This window comes from Anneissia japonica, unplaced genomic scaffold (assembly GCF_011630105.1).
Source record: "Anneissia japonica isolate Jap-2015-1 unplaced genomic scaffold, ASM1163010v1 scaffold287835_len3118868_cov185, whole genome shotgun sequence".
NCBI lineage: Eukaryota > Metazoa > Echinodermata > Crinoidea > Comatulida > Comatulidae > Anneissia > Anneissia japonica.
The window spans coordinates 1,737,470-1,757,317 of NW_022737223.1; the positions used below are offsets into that span (position 1 = coordinate 1,737,470).

Sequence of the window (19,848 nt, forward strand, 5' to 3'; positions counted from 1 at the left end):
CTCCTAGATACTCCACTGCTTTAACAACATTTGTCTAGCCTTACAAAAAGATGACATGAATAATAACTGCCTGAATTATTTTTGGAGAAAATTCCATAGTGAATTTATATATTGTGGAAAGAATGATGTAGGACAATGCCGCCATGCACCGGGCTGGATTTATATGTAAAGTGTGTGATTTACGTAAGTAATGTGTAGTGACGAGAAATGTGAGAAATTTGCATATATTGGGAAGTTAATAAGGCTGTCATTTATTTGTAAACAAATTTCAGAAGACATTGAACAATTCTTCTCTGTTCAACACGATTAGACAGTTTGTATATGAAATGTAACCAGCTGTTGTGTGAGAAACTAAAGGCAGTTTAAAAATAACAAGTGCAGTTTTGCTGCTGAATGGAGTCACTTTTGTCGACGTATGGTTTAGCGCGAGTACAGGGAATATTGGGACAGACATAAGAGATTAATTTCCAGGCTAATCTAATATAATTTTGGCTTTCAAGTTTCAAAAAAAAGATGGAAGGGTGACTAGCCAATAGACGGTTCGCCACTTAATTATAACTGCCATTTATACAGGAGTGCCCTTTTTCTTTCTGGACCACGCCCTCCTGCATATATCTGGACTTACCCCAGTACTCATAGCCTCTCAAAAGGATATATATATTGATTGGCTCCTTCGATCAATGATAATCATGGTGTGCACGCCTCCGTTTTCTTCTTTCTCTCTTGACTGCTTCTTTTGTAATCCACGCATCTTCGGAGTGTTTTGCTCCATCCCGGATTCTTGATCTCCACGTCGTTCGGCCCAATGTTGAATTCCTTCAAGTCGCTCTTAATCTGGTCCAAAAAGCTAAGTCTTGGTCTTCCAACTTTCCTACTTCCATTCTTGACCTCAGAATAAAGAACCTTTTTTGGGATACGATCCGCGCCCATTCTTTCTACGTGTCCCAGCAATCTTAGTGTTTTTGAACCAATGATTTTCTTCATATCAACTGATCAGCTTTTGGAAGCACTTCAACATTGGTTACCATATCTTGCCATTTGATACCAAGAATCAAATTAACAAAAAGTAAAGCTTTTTGTTAATTGTTGATCCCAGGTAGCAGAAACTATGGGTCAAACTCGCTAGTCATAAGGTTTGCTATTCATGAGGCTCATTATTCATAAGGTTCGTTATTCATAACATTAGCTTACCCTATACCATAGAGTCACTATTCATAATGAAGAAAATGGTTCGCTATTCATAAAAAATAAGGACCGTTATTCATAAGGTTTGCTAGTCATAATCAAGAAAAGGGTCACTAGTTTTAATTTAATAAAAGGACCACAAGGAATAAGGTTCGCTAGTCATAATCAAGAAAAAGGGTCCGCTACTCATAATATAAATAAAGGGCCATTATTTGTAAGGTTTGCTAGTCATAATATAAGAAGAGGTTCGCTATTCATAATTTAAAAAAAAGGTTCGCTATTCATAATAATAAAAAAAAAAAGGTTCGCTATTTATAATTAGAAAAAGAGGTTCGCTATTCATAATAAAAAAATTAAAAGGTTCGCTATTTATAATTTTAAAAAAGAGGTTCTAATTTAATTCCCAACAAAGCCTCACTGGCCCAGTTGGTTAGGGCGTCTGCATAGACAGCTAGGTTACGCCCCTTTTTTCCCCAGTTTTTAAATAGGCCTATTAAAAAATCTGTATCTCGTTGACCGTTCCCCAGTTTTTCGTCAAATAACTTTTTTTGCTGTCTTACAAACATCAGTTCTACAACATATCAAAAATTGTTTTTCCTCCGGAGTCTGACTTTGAAGCCAAATATATTTGAGCAAAACGCAAGTAGAATAGCCTATAGCCTATGACACCCTAGGTCGTTTGACCTTTGCTTTGACCAAGTTAATTATGAGGGTAGGTACAACCCTAGGGATTTGATTTGATTTGATTTATTAGATACTCAAAATTAGAAAACATATGAAAAAAAGACAATAGAGCACCATGGATTACACATTAAGCCGACGATATTCATGCTCATTTTCAATGGGGTCCTAATTAAAGCAATACATTTGCTTATACCATTGTAACATGCAGATGCACAGTAGTCAAAGAGGCATGTAATTAAATCTGAGCAAAATAATTTTACGGATTCTAATATCAAAGCCTCTAGCTTGTCTAAATAGAATAATGGTTCTAGTAATGAGCTCACATGAAATATTTTGACCTATTTCAAGACCTAAATACTTGATAGAAGTGGACCCATTAAGTGTAGGCCTATGTCCATGTGATAATTTTCAAATCTGTGTTGCGAAGCTTTCGTTTAGTTTCGAAAAGTATGCATTCTGTCTTTTCTATGTTTGATGAAAGCTTGTTATCAGTGAGCCATTGTCGACAAGAATCTAAAACTTTTCCAGATTGGATGAAATAAAGATTAGGGAGTAATTTTGCCCTACCTGACGTGGAAATGTACGGTACTGATCCCAGCCTAGTGATCTAGAGATCGTGGGTTCGTCCACCCGAGAACAGCTTGCCGCGATTTTTTTTTTCGCAATTGTTTTCACACGTACTGAGTATTCAGTACATTTCTACGTCAGGTAGGACAAAATTATACCTATAGGCCTACTTGATTCTCCTGACGCAAATCCAGTTATTGTCTATTCCATCACGACAGTAACAATTACTATAAATGATATGATTCTGAGTCGGCTATCGATTCCGATTGTAAGCTAATACTTTATGCTGATGGTAGCGCTATATTTTTTTCTCACAATTCAACATTGCTACACTATACATGGACACATACATACATACATACATACATATTATAACTTTAAGATAGTATCCTTTTTTCTACTTTCTTTTACCAATTTCTTTATTTATGAAAATTTCACATTTTATTCTTATTACTACAGTGTATTTAAAAGGAAATGTTTGTACATGATGTGATGTAAAAACAATATTACCTTCATTATGAAAAGAAAATTGATTTGATCGGGATCGATTTAAACTTTCAAAGTCATTCTGGTGACATGCGTCCCCGACCACCACCATCCGTCATAGTGTCATAATATTTATGTTCTAATTTCTTTTAGAATATATTTATTATAAGACAGATAAAATAGTTTGTGAGTATCATTACGTGCGGACTTAATGTGGATCAAATAATAATCGAAACCATCGATCTCACAGAGGTGAGTTTCAGGCAGAAATGTAAAAAAAAAATGTCCGATAATAAATTTTTAACATGATTTTTACTTCTCTGGCACAACTTTAAGAGACGTTTACATTGCAGTGATCGTAGTTTAATAGCCAACATCAATATTACATTTTTCCGGCTTTTGTTTCTTTTTACATATCGCACGTACTTTACCAATATTACCAGCTTAATGAATGTCTCATTATTCAATATTGTAAGTTTTACGCAGTCAGGTTTACCCAACGTAATCACGTAATTAAAGTGATGAATTGCAATTTAATAGACCTATATAAAACTAGTTGATTATTATTTTCTTTTTATTAAAAATCGACTGTCAACAGTTGTTTTTCACAGATCTTGGCGTGTTGCGAAGCAATAGGTTCCTTGCTAAAGCGATGATGAAACTCAAGCCCGTAGGGTTATTCGTAAGTTTTGATTGTTTATAGTACTATTTTTAATAGTTTCTTAACATTTGTCTTCTAGGCCTACGATATCCTAGCAAGCACAACGCGTTATTAGGGAGGTTTCGCATACGTCATCATCAATATCGTCATAGTGCCTAAAACATTCTTGACAACATGATACTTGGTTCATGCAAAAGGCCTAAACCGCCTACAGTGGCTGATATGCTACTGTTAGGGGAAGGGTTGCGAAATCTCACCAACCACAACGTACGTTGTGGTTAGACTAGGTAGGGCCTATAAAAGGGAGGTTTCGCAAGCTTACGAAAATACTGCTACGTCATCAAATTTTTAAGCAATTTCCATCCCCATAACATATAATCTTTTAAAAGTAGGCTATCCTTGCATTTTTATATCAGCGATCATATTCAGTATGTATTATTCATTAAGCTGTTATTATTATTTGTATTGTAAAGAATGTTTTAGGTAAAAATGACGATAATGTATTCGTTATCGTTTTCGTAAACTTGCGAAATCTCTCTGTTGTCAGAAAATGAAATGAATTGTATTTTTTATTCTAAAAAAACCTCAAAAAACACGTTTTTGTACGCCAAAGTAACGTGAAAATAAAAATTGTATCGTAAAATTAACGTAAAATTGTTAGAAGCAAGGATATTTATATTATACAAATAAAAGAAACAATAGCTAAAATGGATTGATGGAGTGGATTTAAATAGCTTGGTGGTTAAAATGCTTGCCTTCCAATCCCAGGGTCCTGGGTTCAATTCCTGTCTAGTGTTGCAGGATTTTTGGTCCTCGCGAAGCGCTGACCCAGAGCCTCCTGGGGCGGATGCAGGATTTGGAGGTAGGGGGTGCGTGCAAAAATGTAAGGAAATAGTACCTGTAGATGGCCGGAAATGACAATTTGATATAGTAAAATTCATCATCACATCACCATTATAGTCAAAATTATCAGCGATAATCGACAACCACAGAGATCTAATTAGTATGTGTAATGTACACAAGTCAATACATGAAAAACATTCTCTTTCATGTATTGACTTAATCTACTTCAAAGCCGTGAGTCCACAATCACCTCAGCCCCACCATGGTTGGGGCCGAGGTAAGAAAATGTGAGGAAATAATAATAATAATAAAAACACTTTTATACAGTAAAGTTTACCATTATCACACTATTCAGTCTAGATGAAGGGCTAGCAAGTTACTCATGATCTTTAATCAGGGGTTTTCGGCAACAATATCTAATTAAAACGAGTGATGTACCACAGAAAATAAAACTAAAGAAACACTTATTTAAATATATTTAATATACTCGACGTACCTCAAAGCCGTGTGACCACATTCACCTCAACCCCATGGTTGGGGCTGAGGTGAGAACATTTTAGGAAATAGTACCGTACTTCAAGATGGCCGGAAATGACACTTTTAAATAGTAAAATTCATCATCATCACATCACCGTTATAATATAGTCAAAATGAAGTACCAACAAATTCTCATGATCTTTTATCAGCTTTTTTTTTTTTTGGCAACCATATAGATCCCTCGTCGGGGAGAGCTCTAANNAACACCCCCCCCCCCCACCCCGTCGGAGAGATAAACCACAATTCGTCGGGGAGAAAAAAAAATATACGTATTTTATAGATATTAGAAAACTCTAAAATCTATTAAATAAGCCTTTGAAACCCTTAAATTGTCAAAATTTCAGGGGGCTTTTCCCCCAAGACCACTTTCGAGGCATTTAAAGCGACGTTCGACCACGCCCACTTTGTTCTCGTCGAGGAAATTTTCCCCCTCGCGATTCGAACTCACGACCTTCGGTTAAGGATGTGTTCTAAAGAATCTAAAGTCGTAAGTTCGAAACGCGTCCTGGTATTCATTTTTTTCCCCCAATTTTAAGATTTTTTCCCCTCAATTTTAAGTATTTCAAATTTAAGAACTCTACCTGAGCATATTTTAGAGGCAACTGAAATAAATGGACAAACACTACAAAATTTAAGGATTACACATCATAAGCGCAAGACCTCCCACTTGGATCTGTGGCGTCTTGAGAGTTTCCAAATAAAGATTGGAAGAACCCTAGTGGAAATGCTGAAAAGCTGAAAAGCTAAAAAATTACCCCCCGTTGGCGCCGCCACTGAGTGTAGTAATAGGATTACCAAATTTTTGAATATTTAAAATCTGGGGAAAAAGGTGTAAAATTGGGCAGTTACTCCCCTTCTCCCCCAGCTTTGAAATAGGCCTATTAAAAAATCTGTATCTCATTCACCGTTTTCCAGTTTTTCGTCAAAAAACTTTTTTTCTGTCTTAGAAAAATCAGTTCTAAAACATATCAATTTTTTTTTTCTCTGGAGCCTGACTTTAAGAGTGCCAATAAATATACCTCATAAATATTAATTAGGCATCAATATTTCATTGGTCAATTTTACTTGATACCTCTGTATTTCGCCTTCTTACTTTTGCTGTCGCGCGTTCACCAGGTAAGAAGTCTCTTACAATTACATAGTATGTAGAAGTAGAAGTCAATCTACATTGTTAGAAAATATCTATTTACTAAGGTATAGTAAAACAAGTACAACCGAGTTATATTTAATTGAAGTTAGTAAACTCTACTTCTCACAGGTGTGGTAGGACGATATCAGGACTCCCCTAGCCTAGGCCAAGTAGGCTGGCCATGGTCGTACCATATAAGGAAGACACCGTACTCCTGAGTGGTGGTCTGTTATGCATACCAGTTCCTTAGTGGTGTTGAATAAGAGTTGGGCTATGAATGGTGGTTGCCGTACTCGCGCGAATAAGCGCCCCTTCCTAATTTGAATAAGAGCGCCTCGTTGTGTATTCATGTTTTTTAAAACAATATTTTGTGATTGATATTTTTTAGCAAACGATAATTTAAATCTGAAATTTGGGGTGGTTTTGGGGTTTGGTCTCAAATTAAAAAATCGCTAAATAGAGACCACAGGCTTGAAGTGTTCTCAAAGCAGCATAATTGGAGGGTAACCGCACCTGAAACATCTAAATGAAGACTAAAGATAAAAGTGGTCTCCAAAAGACAACATGAGACAACCATTTATTTATTTCAAAGAAATCAATTGCTTTTAATTTTTTTTTTTTTTTTTTTTTTTTTTACCAACTTGAAGCTGTTTAACACGTTGGCTGCCAGTGACAAGTATACTCGCTCACAGAGTGTTGCTGAGGGCGCTAGGGACAAGGTATACTCCTCAAAATCGGGGTAACATTCTAGCGTTTGTAACTTCTTTGTTATACTTTGTAGAACCACAGATTAGTCGGCTGATAGTTCAGGGAAGATACACCTAGACGATAACGTACATATGACATATGTATGTTTGTTATGTTATGTTGCCGGTAGTACACTCGAGTGGCACAAGTGGGGGGGGGGGCGCCCTTTGAACATATACCAACCCATGCAAAAAGCGGACGAGATAACTCGCACTTGGCATAGTCAATAAAACGTTCTATCATAGTGCCGTCGACGAGTATACTCGCCCCCTAATATTTTCCCGCCAATTTATTAGACACATCATTTTGATGATGTATGACTAGATAAAATTTCAAAAAAGCATGTTTGTACACATAAACTTGTTTTGGCATACTGGAAGGAACCTTAAAAAAAAGGTCTGGCAGTCAACTGCCTAAAATACACTAAAAAAAATTTGAACAGCATACTGTAAAGTAAACATAACATTTATGCTTTATTTGACTAAAGTTAGGTTTAGGTATGTAGGTGTCCATCCTTTATAAAGAAATATGTTATTTCGTTTGTGTTTGTGCTTGGCCTTTCCTTATTCCTAATCTTAAAAAAGCAATTATCTAATGAGTTTGAAAGTTCCTCATGACCACGATAAAGTTGGGGATAGAAGCCCCGTAGCTAGACTCTGGGGCCCAGGGCTATTAGGGGCCCAATCATAAATAGACCTAAAAATAATAATAAGAATGGGTAAATAGTTAAATATAAGGAATTATACTGAAAAATTAGAATATTTTCCAACTTAATTTTGAAGAAAAACGGGCAGTGGGACCCTAAAAAATATTCAGTTTTTAAAGGAGTAATTTTTGATTACTGTGTTCAATGGTGTATTCAAGGCCGGGACCCCATCCTGCCCAACCCCCCTATTTTTTCAAAATTATAAAAAATGGGGTAACAGGAAATTATATGCATTATAAGTCTGAGAACCATTTCCGGCCATCTGGTGCTATAATCATAAATTTTCTTACCTTAGCCCCAACGATGGAGGGGATGAGGTAGTCTTCCTTCTCCATATTCTGTGAAAATCCCTCCCTGGCCCCTCTATTCTAATTCCTTGATCTGCCACTGCAATTGTTTATTCGTACTTGCCACCATTTAAAAAAAAAAATTAGTTTAGAACAGCTGCTGAGACCAAATATGCCCCTCTTAAAATAGTTACAAATCGAATTATCAATTATGCTATTTCTAACCTAGGCCTTTAGAAGTAGGGGGTACAAAAAGCACTTCTTAAAATGAATTTTCTGAAAACTAGGGAATTCCATATCACACCAAAGGGCCCGGTAATTAATCTTGCACTTGAGTCCTTTTGCACCTAGCTACACCACTGCTTCCCCCCACTCCCCTTTTGGGTACGAGGCTGGATATCCACTTCATTTCACATCAAGGCGAATACCAATAGGGAAACACTCAGATGACACTCTTCTAACAAAGCTTTGGATGATGCCATTGTGTTCCATCCTGACCAGATTTCCCCAATATTTTCTCCCAATAACTGTTTTGTTACTAAACAAAATAATTTTTGTTTTTCGTTTTACTGTAATTAATTATGTATCTTTGATTTTAGCAGGGGGGGGGGGGACACCAAACATTTAGCAGGGGACTTTCCCCTCCCCTTTGACTACGGGGCCAGGGTATAGTGCAGCAAATGAAAGGCTAAAGAAGAAAATCAGAAACATAAGACTGTATCAAATTAGGAATAAGCAGCTGATTCAACAGCATTTTTTGGCAATAGGTGCCAACAGATTGTTGTAAAAAAATTACTGAATATATCATGACAGCCTGTAGCCTAAAACTAAAACTTTTTTTTAAAAAACTAGCTTTTTAGAAGATAATACACATAAGAAATAAGATTTCTCTGGGCATGGGGTCCAGGGGCAAAGCTCTGGTGGGGTCGGTGTGGTCAGTGAAACGAAAGTCAGAGGATTTTTGTGTTCTATGGGTCTAAATAATGCTATAAAAGCAGTTATGTTTGAAAAAGCTCTGCAGCAAATGCTCTCTCTGTTCTCCCCACCACTGGTTGTTGGCCCACAAACACGATTACCTTTAAAGCTAGTTTGTAAAGGTCCGGCAAACATTTTGAACGGTATTCAAGGGGGCAGGGTTTACCATAGCTGAAAGGTCCATTTTAAAATTTCATCTCGTCTCATACCTTAGAAAATATATATAAGGGGTGGACTTAGCATTTGTATGATTTGTTTGTGGTCACCTTTATGTTAATTTTTTTTATATATTTATCATTTCAGGTTTGCCTTTTATTAAATCTTTCTGTTTTACACTTAATGACAATTGGTAAGTACACTATATAGTAGGCACCATAAAAGGAATTTATTAAAGATGTACTGTCCCTTGAAAATGACCAAAATCATAAAAAATTATTTTTAAATTAACTTGCTCATTTTGCAGTAACATACAAATTATTAACTTGAGCATAGAAATTATTAAATAAAAAAAAAGTGTTCCTATAATAAGTGTTCCTATCATTTTTTCGCTGTAAAATGATTGTTTTTATGGATAAGCATTTTTTAAATACACTAATTTCTATGTTCAAGTTGATAATTTTTATGTTACTTCAAAATGGGCAAGTAAATTTCTAAAATGATTTTTATGATTTGTTTTTGTTTTTTGCAGGGGACAGTACATATGTAAACCAATGTAAAATATACATAAATTGTTTATATGTTTTTTTATAGGAAATCTTGCTACACAAGCCTAATTATCTTACAACATTTATCCCTTTTATCTTAATAGTGCAAGGGTGTTGGGGAGGTTATATCGCCAGCACATTTTAAAGCCCCATTCCCGGCAAACTTTCACTAAAAACTGACTTTTTTTAGAAAATATTCATTTGCATTACTCCAATTATTATAAACCATGGAAAAATATTGGTATGAATTTTAGTTTTACGCAAAAGAATAAAAAAAATGAGAAATACAGACTATTTCTCATAAAATATTACCATTTTCTGGACGAATTCATCGTTACTAGGCAAAGTCAGAGGTTGTAGATCGCATCCACTGGAATACTCTCGCTTTTATGTATACTTTTATACAGTCAATAAAGTGCGCCCTCTCTAATGAGATTAGTCTTTGTACTTCGTATCTCGCACGATGTGGTCGTTCAATTAAGGCTGAGATATGTTTGTTTAAGTGTCAAAATCTCTTTCAGAATCAGTTTTTAACAAATTTGAAATAATTCCTATGAAATATTATATTTCACAAGTGTCAATACTAGCAACGGAAAATATCATGTCGGCCGTTTTTATGTGTGATAACAGAACCTAAATCGAGGTAAGGCTAGGCCTAGCGGTGGATAGGCTAATGTTTTCGGCGCCTACGATATTTCTTCTCACGACCTATTGCAAAATCAAAATGAAAAATTCATCCGCATTTATTTTTTGTGTGGAACACAAAAAATCAAATTTCAGTCTTATTTTACATTTTTTTCATTCTTAGGAATGTCTAAATTCAGTTAAACTAGCAATTCCGTATTATATATTTTTTTTGCTTTGAAGTTTTCGAATAGGGGGGGGGGGGGGACGCAAGCTTTTTGTGGGGGGGGGGCGTGCGCCCCCCACGCCTCCCCTTGGATACGCCACTGGGCTACTGTGCCTACCTGTTACCGAGTGTATTTCCATGGGACAGTATGAGTATATTTGTGATTTATGAGAGTAAATGGTGTAATTATTATGTGGCAGTGGGGAAACGTGTATGGGCTGTCTCGGCAAGAATTCCCAGCCGCAACAGGGGCAGATCCAGTAGGGGGAACGGGGGACGTGCCTTTCCTCCTCTCCCGTTTTGGCACTAAATTTTCAAATTTCAAGGCATATATTGAAATTAGCGCTCTCACTTATCTATTCTGGATATGTTGTGCCCCCTGTTTGGAAAATTCTGGATCCGCCCCTGCCCAAGTTGAAGGGGCCCCCTGGGGGGGTCCTTTTACTTTATGCACAACACTCTTCTAACTTGACTTAACGGTCCAGTAGAAGACACCAAAAATTAGCAAATTAAAACAATGCAATTTCTGTTTTTTTTTTTTTAACTCATAAAATGTCCTTATGTGGAATCACACGACAACACTTATTTCACACAAAATTGATTTCAAAACTATTTCACAGTCGGGCTCCACTATAAACTGAAATAATGAAAAATGGACTACCAAATTTACTCAGAAAATACAAATCGAGTTAGGCCTATATAGTAGTAATATATAAAACGCTACCGTATTGATGATATTCTGCTGTAAAGGGGCCCCTCAGCCTCAGCCACTTTTGTGACTCTTAAGTAATCAATTATTAAAATGCATGAGGCCACTAACTTTTTTTTCGCTCCAGGCGCCATTAATCATTGTTACACCACTGATTATCGGTGGAGAGAAATACGGTACTATATATCCCCATCATCCCAACTTTTTGATGCCTTGTTGTATTTTAAAATATATCTTTTCATCAGTTTTAGCTGCAGAGAAGGAGCTGCAATATGGAAATAGCGTTTATTACTTCGGCACTGGTAATGCAACCAGAAAAGACATTACTGGGATCTGTGCTGAAAAGAATTCCTTGGCAGTTTACATCCTAACAGAAGATGAGAGTGAATTTGTTACTGGTAACATGTATGGCGATACAATAGTGGATCTCTATTTAAATGTGAATGGTATTTGGTGGTGGAAGGGAATACAAATCAGACAGTCTAATACCATTAGCAGTAAGTGACATTTAGGCATGGCGAGTAGAGCGGTTAACGCAGGGGAACCGTGACATACAGCCATTATCGGCGCTGGTTTGAACGGCAGGCTCGCTTATGGTTCCGGTGGTGGAACAAGTCTTCTCAGATAAGGACTCAAATCCGTAGGTCCAGTGTACACAATTGGCTCGTGTGCACTTTAAAGAACCCAGCACATCATTCGAGAAGAGTAGGGGGTTACCCCAGTGTACTGGTCCATCTCTAGTCCCCTGTCCGGCCACAGAAGGAGCGCTTACGACGTGGCTCATGTCAGGTATCCATCCTATCTGCGAATCCTTCTACCACACTACGTAAGCTAGATCATACATACTAGCTACGTAGTGACTCGATAAGAAGAAGGCCGGGCACACACTACAGTGATCGTCGACACTGTGTGTGCTGTGCTGAAGCCTTTGGCCGTGGATATTGTTCCGACAAACTTGAATGAGTTGATTGATGGAGGTGGCCTTTGGCCCTAACCTTTAAACTTCAGTCTTGCTATCTTATACACTACAGCATATCGTAAAAATATCCATAGTGTTTCTTGTACCCATTGTACATTGATGCAAAACGTCACTATACGTATCCTCATCACCAATGCCATCACAGTTTTCATTTACATTTTTATCGTTATCATTATCTTTATTATTTTTTCATGGTTCAGTGCACACAAGGGTTGCCAGCCAAGATAGTCTATGGGCTTCAATGCCAAACACACACCACCTCAGCCTATTAATATATAGTAATATAATATAATACTAATGATAATAACAATAATAAAAATATTGTAATAATAGTAGCAATAAGAATGATGATGACCACAGCCGCAATCAATGATGGTGATGGCGATGACGACGACTACTTTCACCATAATGGTATTTTTCGCAAGGCTGTATTTGCAAGGATACAAAAATTATTATAAGCCAGTATGTAAACTGGTACTGTAAAAATAGGTGTTTTCTTATTGTTAATTACTCCTTTTGGCCAAATGTCAACCCTGGCCTACACGTCTTCTGCGGTGACCGCTAACATTGCCTTTGTTCTTGGGAAAGACACTTAAAGAAATGGTGTCGTTTGTTTCTGTTCTGTTTTAAGATAAAAATACTATCAATTGTATCTTATGGCATGAATGTAAGCACTCTTGGAAATTGAAGTTTGTTGTGAAATAGATATTGTTTCCTCCAGAGTGGGCCGAAGGACATCCAATAGACGGTAACCGATGTGCAAAAATTATTAATAGTGGAGAATGGGTGACTGTGTCTTGTAACGAAACAGCCAGTTGGGCCTGCAGAAACAGTAAGTCCTTGTATACACTACTTGTTTGGCTGAATTAGAGGGTTAGTACACAAAAAAATTCTTATAAGCTGTTTAAAGGGGAACTCCAGGTTTGAAATTTCTCCCCCCATATCGTTTATTTATTATATTATGATTAGTTATGAAATAAATTGGGATAAAATAGTTAAACATTTTAGGAAGAAAACAAAGAAGTAAATTTAACATAGTAGTTATATCGAAATGAGGCAAAACATGTTTTTCAGTAGCTTGGTAATTTTACAAGAGAACTCATTTATGTTCATGATTCCATCCTGCCTGATGTTCTTTGCTTCACGATAATTGAATGTGTGCTGAGCGAGCGAGCAGCAACAGTCAAATTCTTATCTTAAAATCAGTGGGGATTGAGGGGGGGTTTGCGAACGTTTCAGTTGGTAGTATACTAACTATAAGCAGGCCATATTTCCTATTCTAGGGCATAGCCTCGCCCATTACAACTCCTACAAATTCTCCTGTCCTCTAGCTAGGCTGAATACCCAGCTATGCCGAATAGCCAGATAGGCCAAGGCTAAATTAGGCCCTACGTGTGTGTTGCTGATAATAACCGTGCATTCAAATCTTGGCCTCCGTCTTATCAGCAAGGTGCAAACTGACTGTTCTATATATATATATATATTTTAATAGCAATTTTAAACCCAGAGCCCTCTTTAACTGTATAAGTAAATAACATTGTACAGACATGTTATATTTACAGTACTATTTGTTTTAGGGTAATTTATTAATTAGACTTTAACACTTCATTATTTATCAGGACGTTGTCCCGATGACTGGACACTTGAGGGCAACATTTGCAGACATTACTTTCCCCACAATGGCAGTTGGAATGAGGTCAACAAACTTTGTCAAAGTTTTGGTGCCACCTTACCAATCTTTAAGAGTCAAGAGGAAAAGGAAAGTCTGCTAGAATCTATTTCATCGACCACATACATAGGTTACTCTGATGAGGGCCATGAAGGTCTCTTTACTGAAATCACCTGTGATGGAGAGGTAGAAGCACCGTACTTGGCAGGTGGGTGATGCAACTGGCTGATGCAACTGGGTTCTATTCTTTTTATGATCATACACATGCCAACTTCGCTGGCATCCGATGCGCGAGTATATATATAATACCCTATATGTAAAAATCACAAAATAGAGCGCCCTTTATGTTATTTATAAAAAATTATGATAGAACTGCTACTGATTATGGTCGTCAGTCGGTAAAACTTCATTAAAATAAATTTATATGGCCTGTATTCACATTTCAATGATGAATTCAATAATTTTTATGAATATTAGGGTATAATCCGCCTATACATTTTATATTTTATAACATTTTTATGATGTGTGAGAATACAACGTAGGCGTGAGATGTAAAAAGTGGATGCTCATGCACATTATGTGTGGGAGCTGGCAGGTATGATCATACAAACAAGTAGGGCTATGTTCTAATAGCTATTTTTGCTGAGGTTTCATTTTGGATTTTGCATTGGATGTGGTAGATTCGATGGTGGTACACATCTAGATACTCTAGAGTATGGACTAATTTTGATGTAAAACCCACGATAACCCGTTAAGTCAGAAGGCTTGCATCCTGTGAGGGAATTTTTGATTTAACACCGGAGGCCTCATCCAGATTTTGATGATTCCAGTGTGTTCAAACCTTCATGAACTGCTGCTCCACGTTATTCTCAGTTTTTCTTTTTATAGATGATTGGTGTCGGGCCGTGAAAAACAAGGTGTTCTAGCCAAGGATGGTTGGTGGGCCGCACACATAGGGTTTTTAATTCATTTTCGTGGGCCGCAAAAATAATCACTGTCAGGCCGCACACCCACCTGTGGTTTAAGGGTACCTGAGCATGCAATTATGTTCAAGCACATGTTTAAAAAAAAATGTTCTTGTTCACGTTGATCAAGTATCCTTTTATGCACCACTTAAAAATTTATATCCCAACAATTCAAAGTCACATGTAGAGTATCAGTGTGGTAACCGTTTCATGTTGCATCAATAATGCAGTTGCAACGCGGTTCTTTATCTGGCTAATTCAATAATCAACCAATGATAAGAGAACCGTTTCTTTCTTGATATTCAGTAGAAACACACCCATAGGCTCTGATCTTCTAACACATTTATCTCAGTTTCTCATTGTTGTAAATTTGATTGCATCACATACTTTTTCCGAAGAGTGTACTGCACCCTTTAACTCATTCTCAGAGCACAAATGGCGTAAACATTTTATTTAAAAGAAAAAAAATCACACTCAAGTAGTTAAAAATCACCTAAAATTCCCTTATTTTGCAAGTTAGAACCCCTTACTTAATCATCGAGCCCCCCACCTGCCCCTCTATTTCAAGACTCCTAGCTACGGCACTGCACACAGCGGCTGTATCATCAGTGTAACCTTTCAACTTTGTTACATACAACATTATGGGATGTTTCCGTGGAAATAGTCTTGTGGGCCGCCATATAGGACTAGACTAGGGGAGACGAGTCTTGGTGGAGTACAAATGTGGTCCCAAGCTGCATCTGGTGTTCACACATTTGATGAATAAACCCTTTTATATTCAGCTTGAATTGGTGTCTTGACTCATTGTATCACTGATCGAACCATCAAACTGATAGAACCATCGAACATTGTAGTGTTACACCAGTATAGCCGACTGAGCTAAACTTGTTATAGTAATCCTTCCTTCCATTTTTTTTTATTGAGTTACAGATGAATGGTATAGTGGTCAACCTAATAACAATGGAAATGGTGAACAGTGTACAGCAATTTACAGTCAGTATGATGGAATCAATGATATTCCATGTGACGTGACATTGAGCACTATTGCTGTTTGTCAAATAGGTAGGTTCTGCCTTTGGATTGATTTGTTTGGTTTCTATCACTGTATTGTCATTAACACCATTATTTGCATGGTCATATCTAGGGGATGTGTGCAACACCCAAGGGAGATGTGTATAAGAGACAGGAGGAAAAGGAACGTCTGCGAGAATCTAAGGGTAATGTTTCTATCCTATGTGCTTGTTTTTTTGTTTAAATGCTCAGTAATAAAATTACCTGGCAAATGCCCCCTTTGCCCTCCCCTAGTGCCGCTACTGAGCATATGACAATCAGGATTACTATTTTAAAACTATAAGCCTAGGCATAATTCTAGGGTTCATTGCTAATATTTATTCACATATATTAATTCAAATATATTTATTCAAATTTCAGCCATGACAAACAAGTGTAAAACAATCCAATCAGAAAGAGAAACCCAACAGCCCTCACAAATATCATTACAAAATTCTATTAAGTTTACCACAAGAAAAAGTTATATTCTACAATTACTACATCTACAATAAAGTGATGGACTACATATTTAATAATTTAAAATTATTTATAAAGTGTATACAGGTCTCTAATTAAAGACACCTGCAATTAAGAACCAACTCCAAATATAGACCACTTTTTTTGTAGTCCCAGTTTTGCAGATGTCTTTTATCTTTATTATTCTAATTAGAGATAAAAGCTACTAAAGACCGTGGAAACATTGGTCCCAAAAGTTTAATTGGAGGGAGACCTATATTTTAAAAATGTAGAAAGTTGAATTTTATAAGTATGTTCAGAAATATAAAAATTATGAAATATCACTAACCCCATGCATTTTAGTTGATACAATTGTAACCCTCTTGGCTAAAATGTAAGGCTGTGTTATAATTTTGTTAATTTAAGCTTGAAAAAAAACCAAAAAACGGATTTCAAGCAAAACAAGTAATCCGTAAAAATCTTTTTTAGGTTGTGTCTCAGTTAATTACACAAAATACTGTAAAACCTCAAATAGAAGCCCTGGGTTTTATTTGTAGGACCTTTGGATAGGCTTCTTTTTGAGATTGGCTTTTTTTTCAATATTTTTCAAAGTAAAGGGGGAATTTACTACTATAGGACTACTGAAAACATTTATTTTTTAAAACACGTTATATTTTCATTGCGGATTTTTTGGGCTCAGTGCAGACTCTAAATGTATGCATTTTCTTTTAGTTTTAAGGCGTATGCGGATTTTATAAGTCCGCAATGACGATATAACGTGTTTTAAACTAATGTAAAACAAATTGTGTTTTTATTTGTGTATTGTGTTTCTTTGAAATTCATGAACAGTGCATACTATCTCGAAAAGAAACCCATACCATCTTGAAAAGTTAGCCTATATAGGCTTTTTTTCGAGACAGGCCTTTTTTGAGATCACTTTTGTAAACTAAAGAGAGTTTTCGTTTTGAGATGGGCTCCTTCTCGAGATTAAGACCACAGGACTTCTATTCAAGGTTGTTTTGCGTTAGTATTTCATGTACCATGACCATGAACCTAATACTCCATCTGTGTTCCTGGGATCATGTACCAATGAAATATTATCTTAAAATATCACTTTTTCTCCCTTGCATAGAAGCCCAATGGGTTTAATCTCGAGAAGAAGCCCATCTCAAATTGAAGCCCCCTCTTTAGTTTGCAAAAGTAGCCTCGAAAGGAAGCCCATCTTAAAAAGAAGCCGGGGATTTTTTAAAGTTAGCATGGGCTTCTTTTCGAGATAGTACAGTGACTGTGCATGAATTTCAAATAAAACAAATTAAAAACATGTTTGGTTTATATAGTAGCTTTTGGTGACTTAATGCAGGGTAATATATTCTTTGATACTGACTGATGTTACAGTGGCCCTATTTTATTGTTTTATAGTAGTCCGTAAATTTATAGCATTCATTTTGAAAAGAAGCTCCCCTCTTTACTTTTTCAAAAATAGCCTCGAAAAGAAGGCCATCTCGAAAAGAAGCACGTCCAAAGGTCGCAAAAAAAAAAAGCAGAAGCCCAAGGCTTCTATTCAAGGTTTTAACGGTGTGCCCATATTTTGGTGTAATATGACATCATCATAATTTATGCGCATAATCATAATTTATGCGCACATCACACAAATTTGTCACATAAAATTTGATGATGAGGATAGAGCATTGGTATCAAATAAAATTGATTTGATCTTGAGCACGTTAAATAAAGAAAAATGTTTCATTACAGATGCCTGTCCTCCTGCTTTCATGTACTATGGGAACTCGTGTTACTACCTTCATCACTATGAAAAGGCAGGGTACCGTGACGCATTACAGATTTGTGAAAGCATCCACTCCAGCGTCTTAGTCCTAGATTCGGCAGAAGAGTTGGATCTTTTACATGTTGGCATGCTTTGGAACACATGGACTGGTTATGATGACCGAAATATAGGTGGTTTCTTTGAGATTCCTGTGGCATACACTAGATGGATTGATTTTCAAGGTACGGTAAACTTGACTATGACCTACCCTCTACCATTTACAGTGAAAAGTTTTAATAGCACACCCTCTCTTAAATGAGATGTTTAAATACATTAGTCCTGCTTGTGCAATATGGTCCTTGTGCACATTAAGCTGGCCAATATAGCGATTCCATAAAGAATGCAATGTGACGATGTTCTCAACGGGTAATATTTAATGACGATCTGTCCAGACTGATACTGCCAATCAGCAGACAGCGTCGCATCGTTTAGCGCTCGCAGGGAGCGGAGTTGAATTCTTTGTGTAACGGCTGTACAATGTAGTGACGTGCTCAGGTATATAAAGAACGCAGTACACTCTTCGGAAGAGAGTACAGTAGGGATTGTCTCCCGGTGTACTGTCCAATTTACTACCAGAAGGACCCCACTGGAAATAAGCCTTCAGACACTTGTTGTGTATACTTCTACCCTTTTAAGTCCCATTAGCATTCACTGTGTGTGTGTGTTATGGATGGGTATAGAATAATGGACAAATTTGTTAAAAAATTTTTCACTATTTAATAACCCTTCACTGAAGAAAGTACTTACATAATGATTTCTTATATTGTTTCATCATGTGCAGCAATGTTATCAACGTTGTTTAATGTTCCTCCTGAGGGACAACCCAATTCAGGAGACTGTACAGTGCTGAAAGAAGATCGCTGGAAAACAGTGCATTGTGATGAGCCAAAATGGATAATTTGCGAAAGGGGTATGTGTTACCTTTACACAATTAATGAAATTAACAAAATGATTGACATAAAATTAGTTTGGTGTTTGATGTAAAGTATTGCCATTCTAGGCCTAAATTCATTGCCAAATATTGATTATGGGTTATTTTTATTCAGCCTAATGAATACCCTTTGAAAAACAAATAATGAGACAGGCTTAATTGCTAGCACTGTGATTTAATATGTTAATTTTGGTGACAGGAGAAAAAAAAAACGTGTTTGTACCCACCCCTTCTATATAATTTTCGGCATTAAAAAGCAAGCAAACAATTTATTTTTTATGGCCTGATAATGGATGCACATACATTATTATCATTATGTATATGATTATCATAATCAACATCATCATGATAATCATATGTAGAAGCTGCCTCCTTGCAGCCCTGGATAACACTAATTCTACCACCAACACATCAAGTCATACTGTAATTTTATGAAACATGGTATACAATTATGTGGATGATATGCATCCACTATTAGCTCATCCTTAACAGGTAGATAAAGAGTACCCTCTGGGATAAGAACTGTACTTTATCGTCTTTCGTTTGTTCCAGAATGCATATTGAATTATAATATGATTGGTTGACATTTTAATAGAATATAATGAACATGGTTATAGGACAAAAAAACTAAGGGGCAGAGTAAGAATAGAAATAATTAACAGATAAATTAATTGGGAACTGTAATTATAATGAGGCTAATATCAGTGTGGGATCACAGTTCTCAGTCGGCAATAACAATAATGGAAATAAACAATGACATAGAATAAAGGAGCCGCTTAGATTAAATGCCCTTCAACATGATAAATAGCAAATAAGCAAAAATATGTTAACAAACAGGCAAGTTCTATAACAAAGAGCCAGAAAGGCGGAAATAGAAACTCATCGTCTTTTTCATTGTGTTAT

The 19,848-nt window shown here is 36.4% G+C and overlaps 1 protein-coding gene across 1 annotated transcript in view; it reads left to right on the top strand.

The window, feature by feature from the left end:
* Positions 1-19,848, top strand: part of LOC117117144 — a gene marked incomplete at its 3' end in the record, with an annotated part of 46,194 nt that overhangs the window by 3,807 nt on the left and 22,539 nt on the right. The window contains exons 2-9 of the mRNA XM_033261354.1: positions 3,521-3,604; positions 9,111-9,156; positions 11,316-11,567; positions 12,771-12,881; positions 13,669-13,926; positions 15,614-15,745; positions 17,942-18,196; positions 18,796-18,924. Coding sequence (XP_033117245.1) covers positions 3,575-3,604; positions 9,111-9,156; positions 11,316-11,567; positions 12,771-12,881; positions 13,669-13,926; positions 15,614-15,745; positions 17,942-18,196; positions 18,796-18,924 — 1,213 coding nt within the window. The remainder of the gene's footprint in view (positions 1-3,520; positions 3,605-9,110; positions 9,157-11,315; positions 11,568-12,770; positions 12,882-13,668; positions 13,927-15,613; positions 15,746-17,941; positions 18,197-18,795; positions 18,925-19,848) is intronic.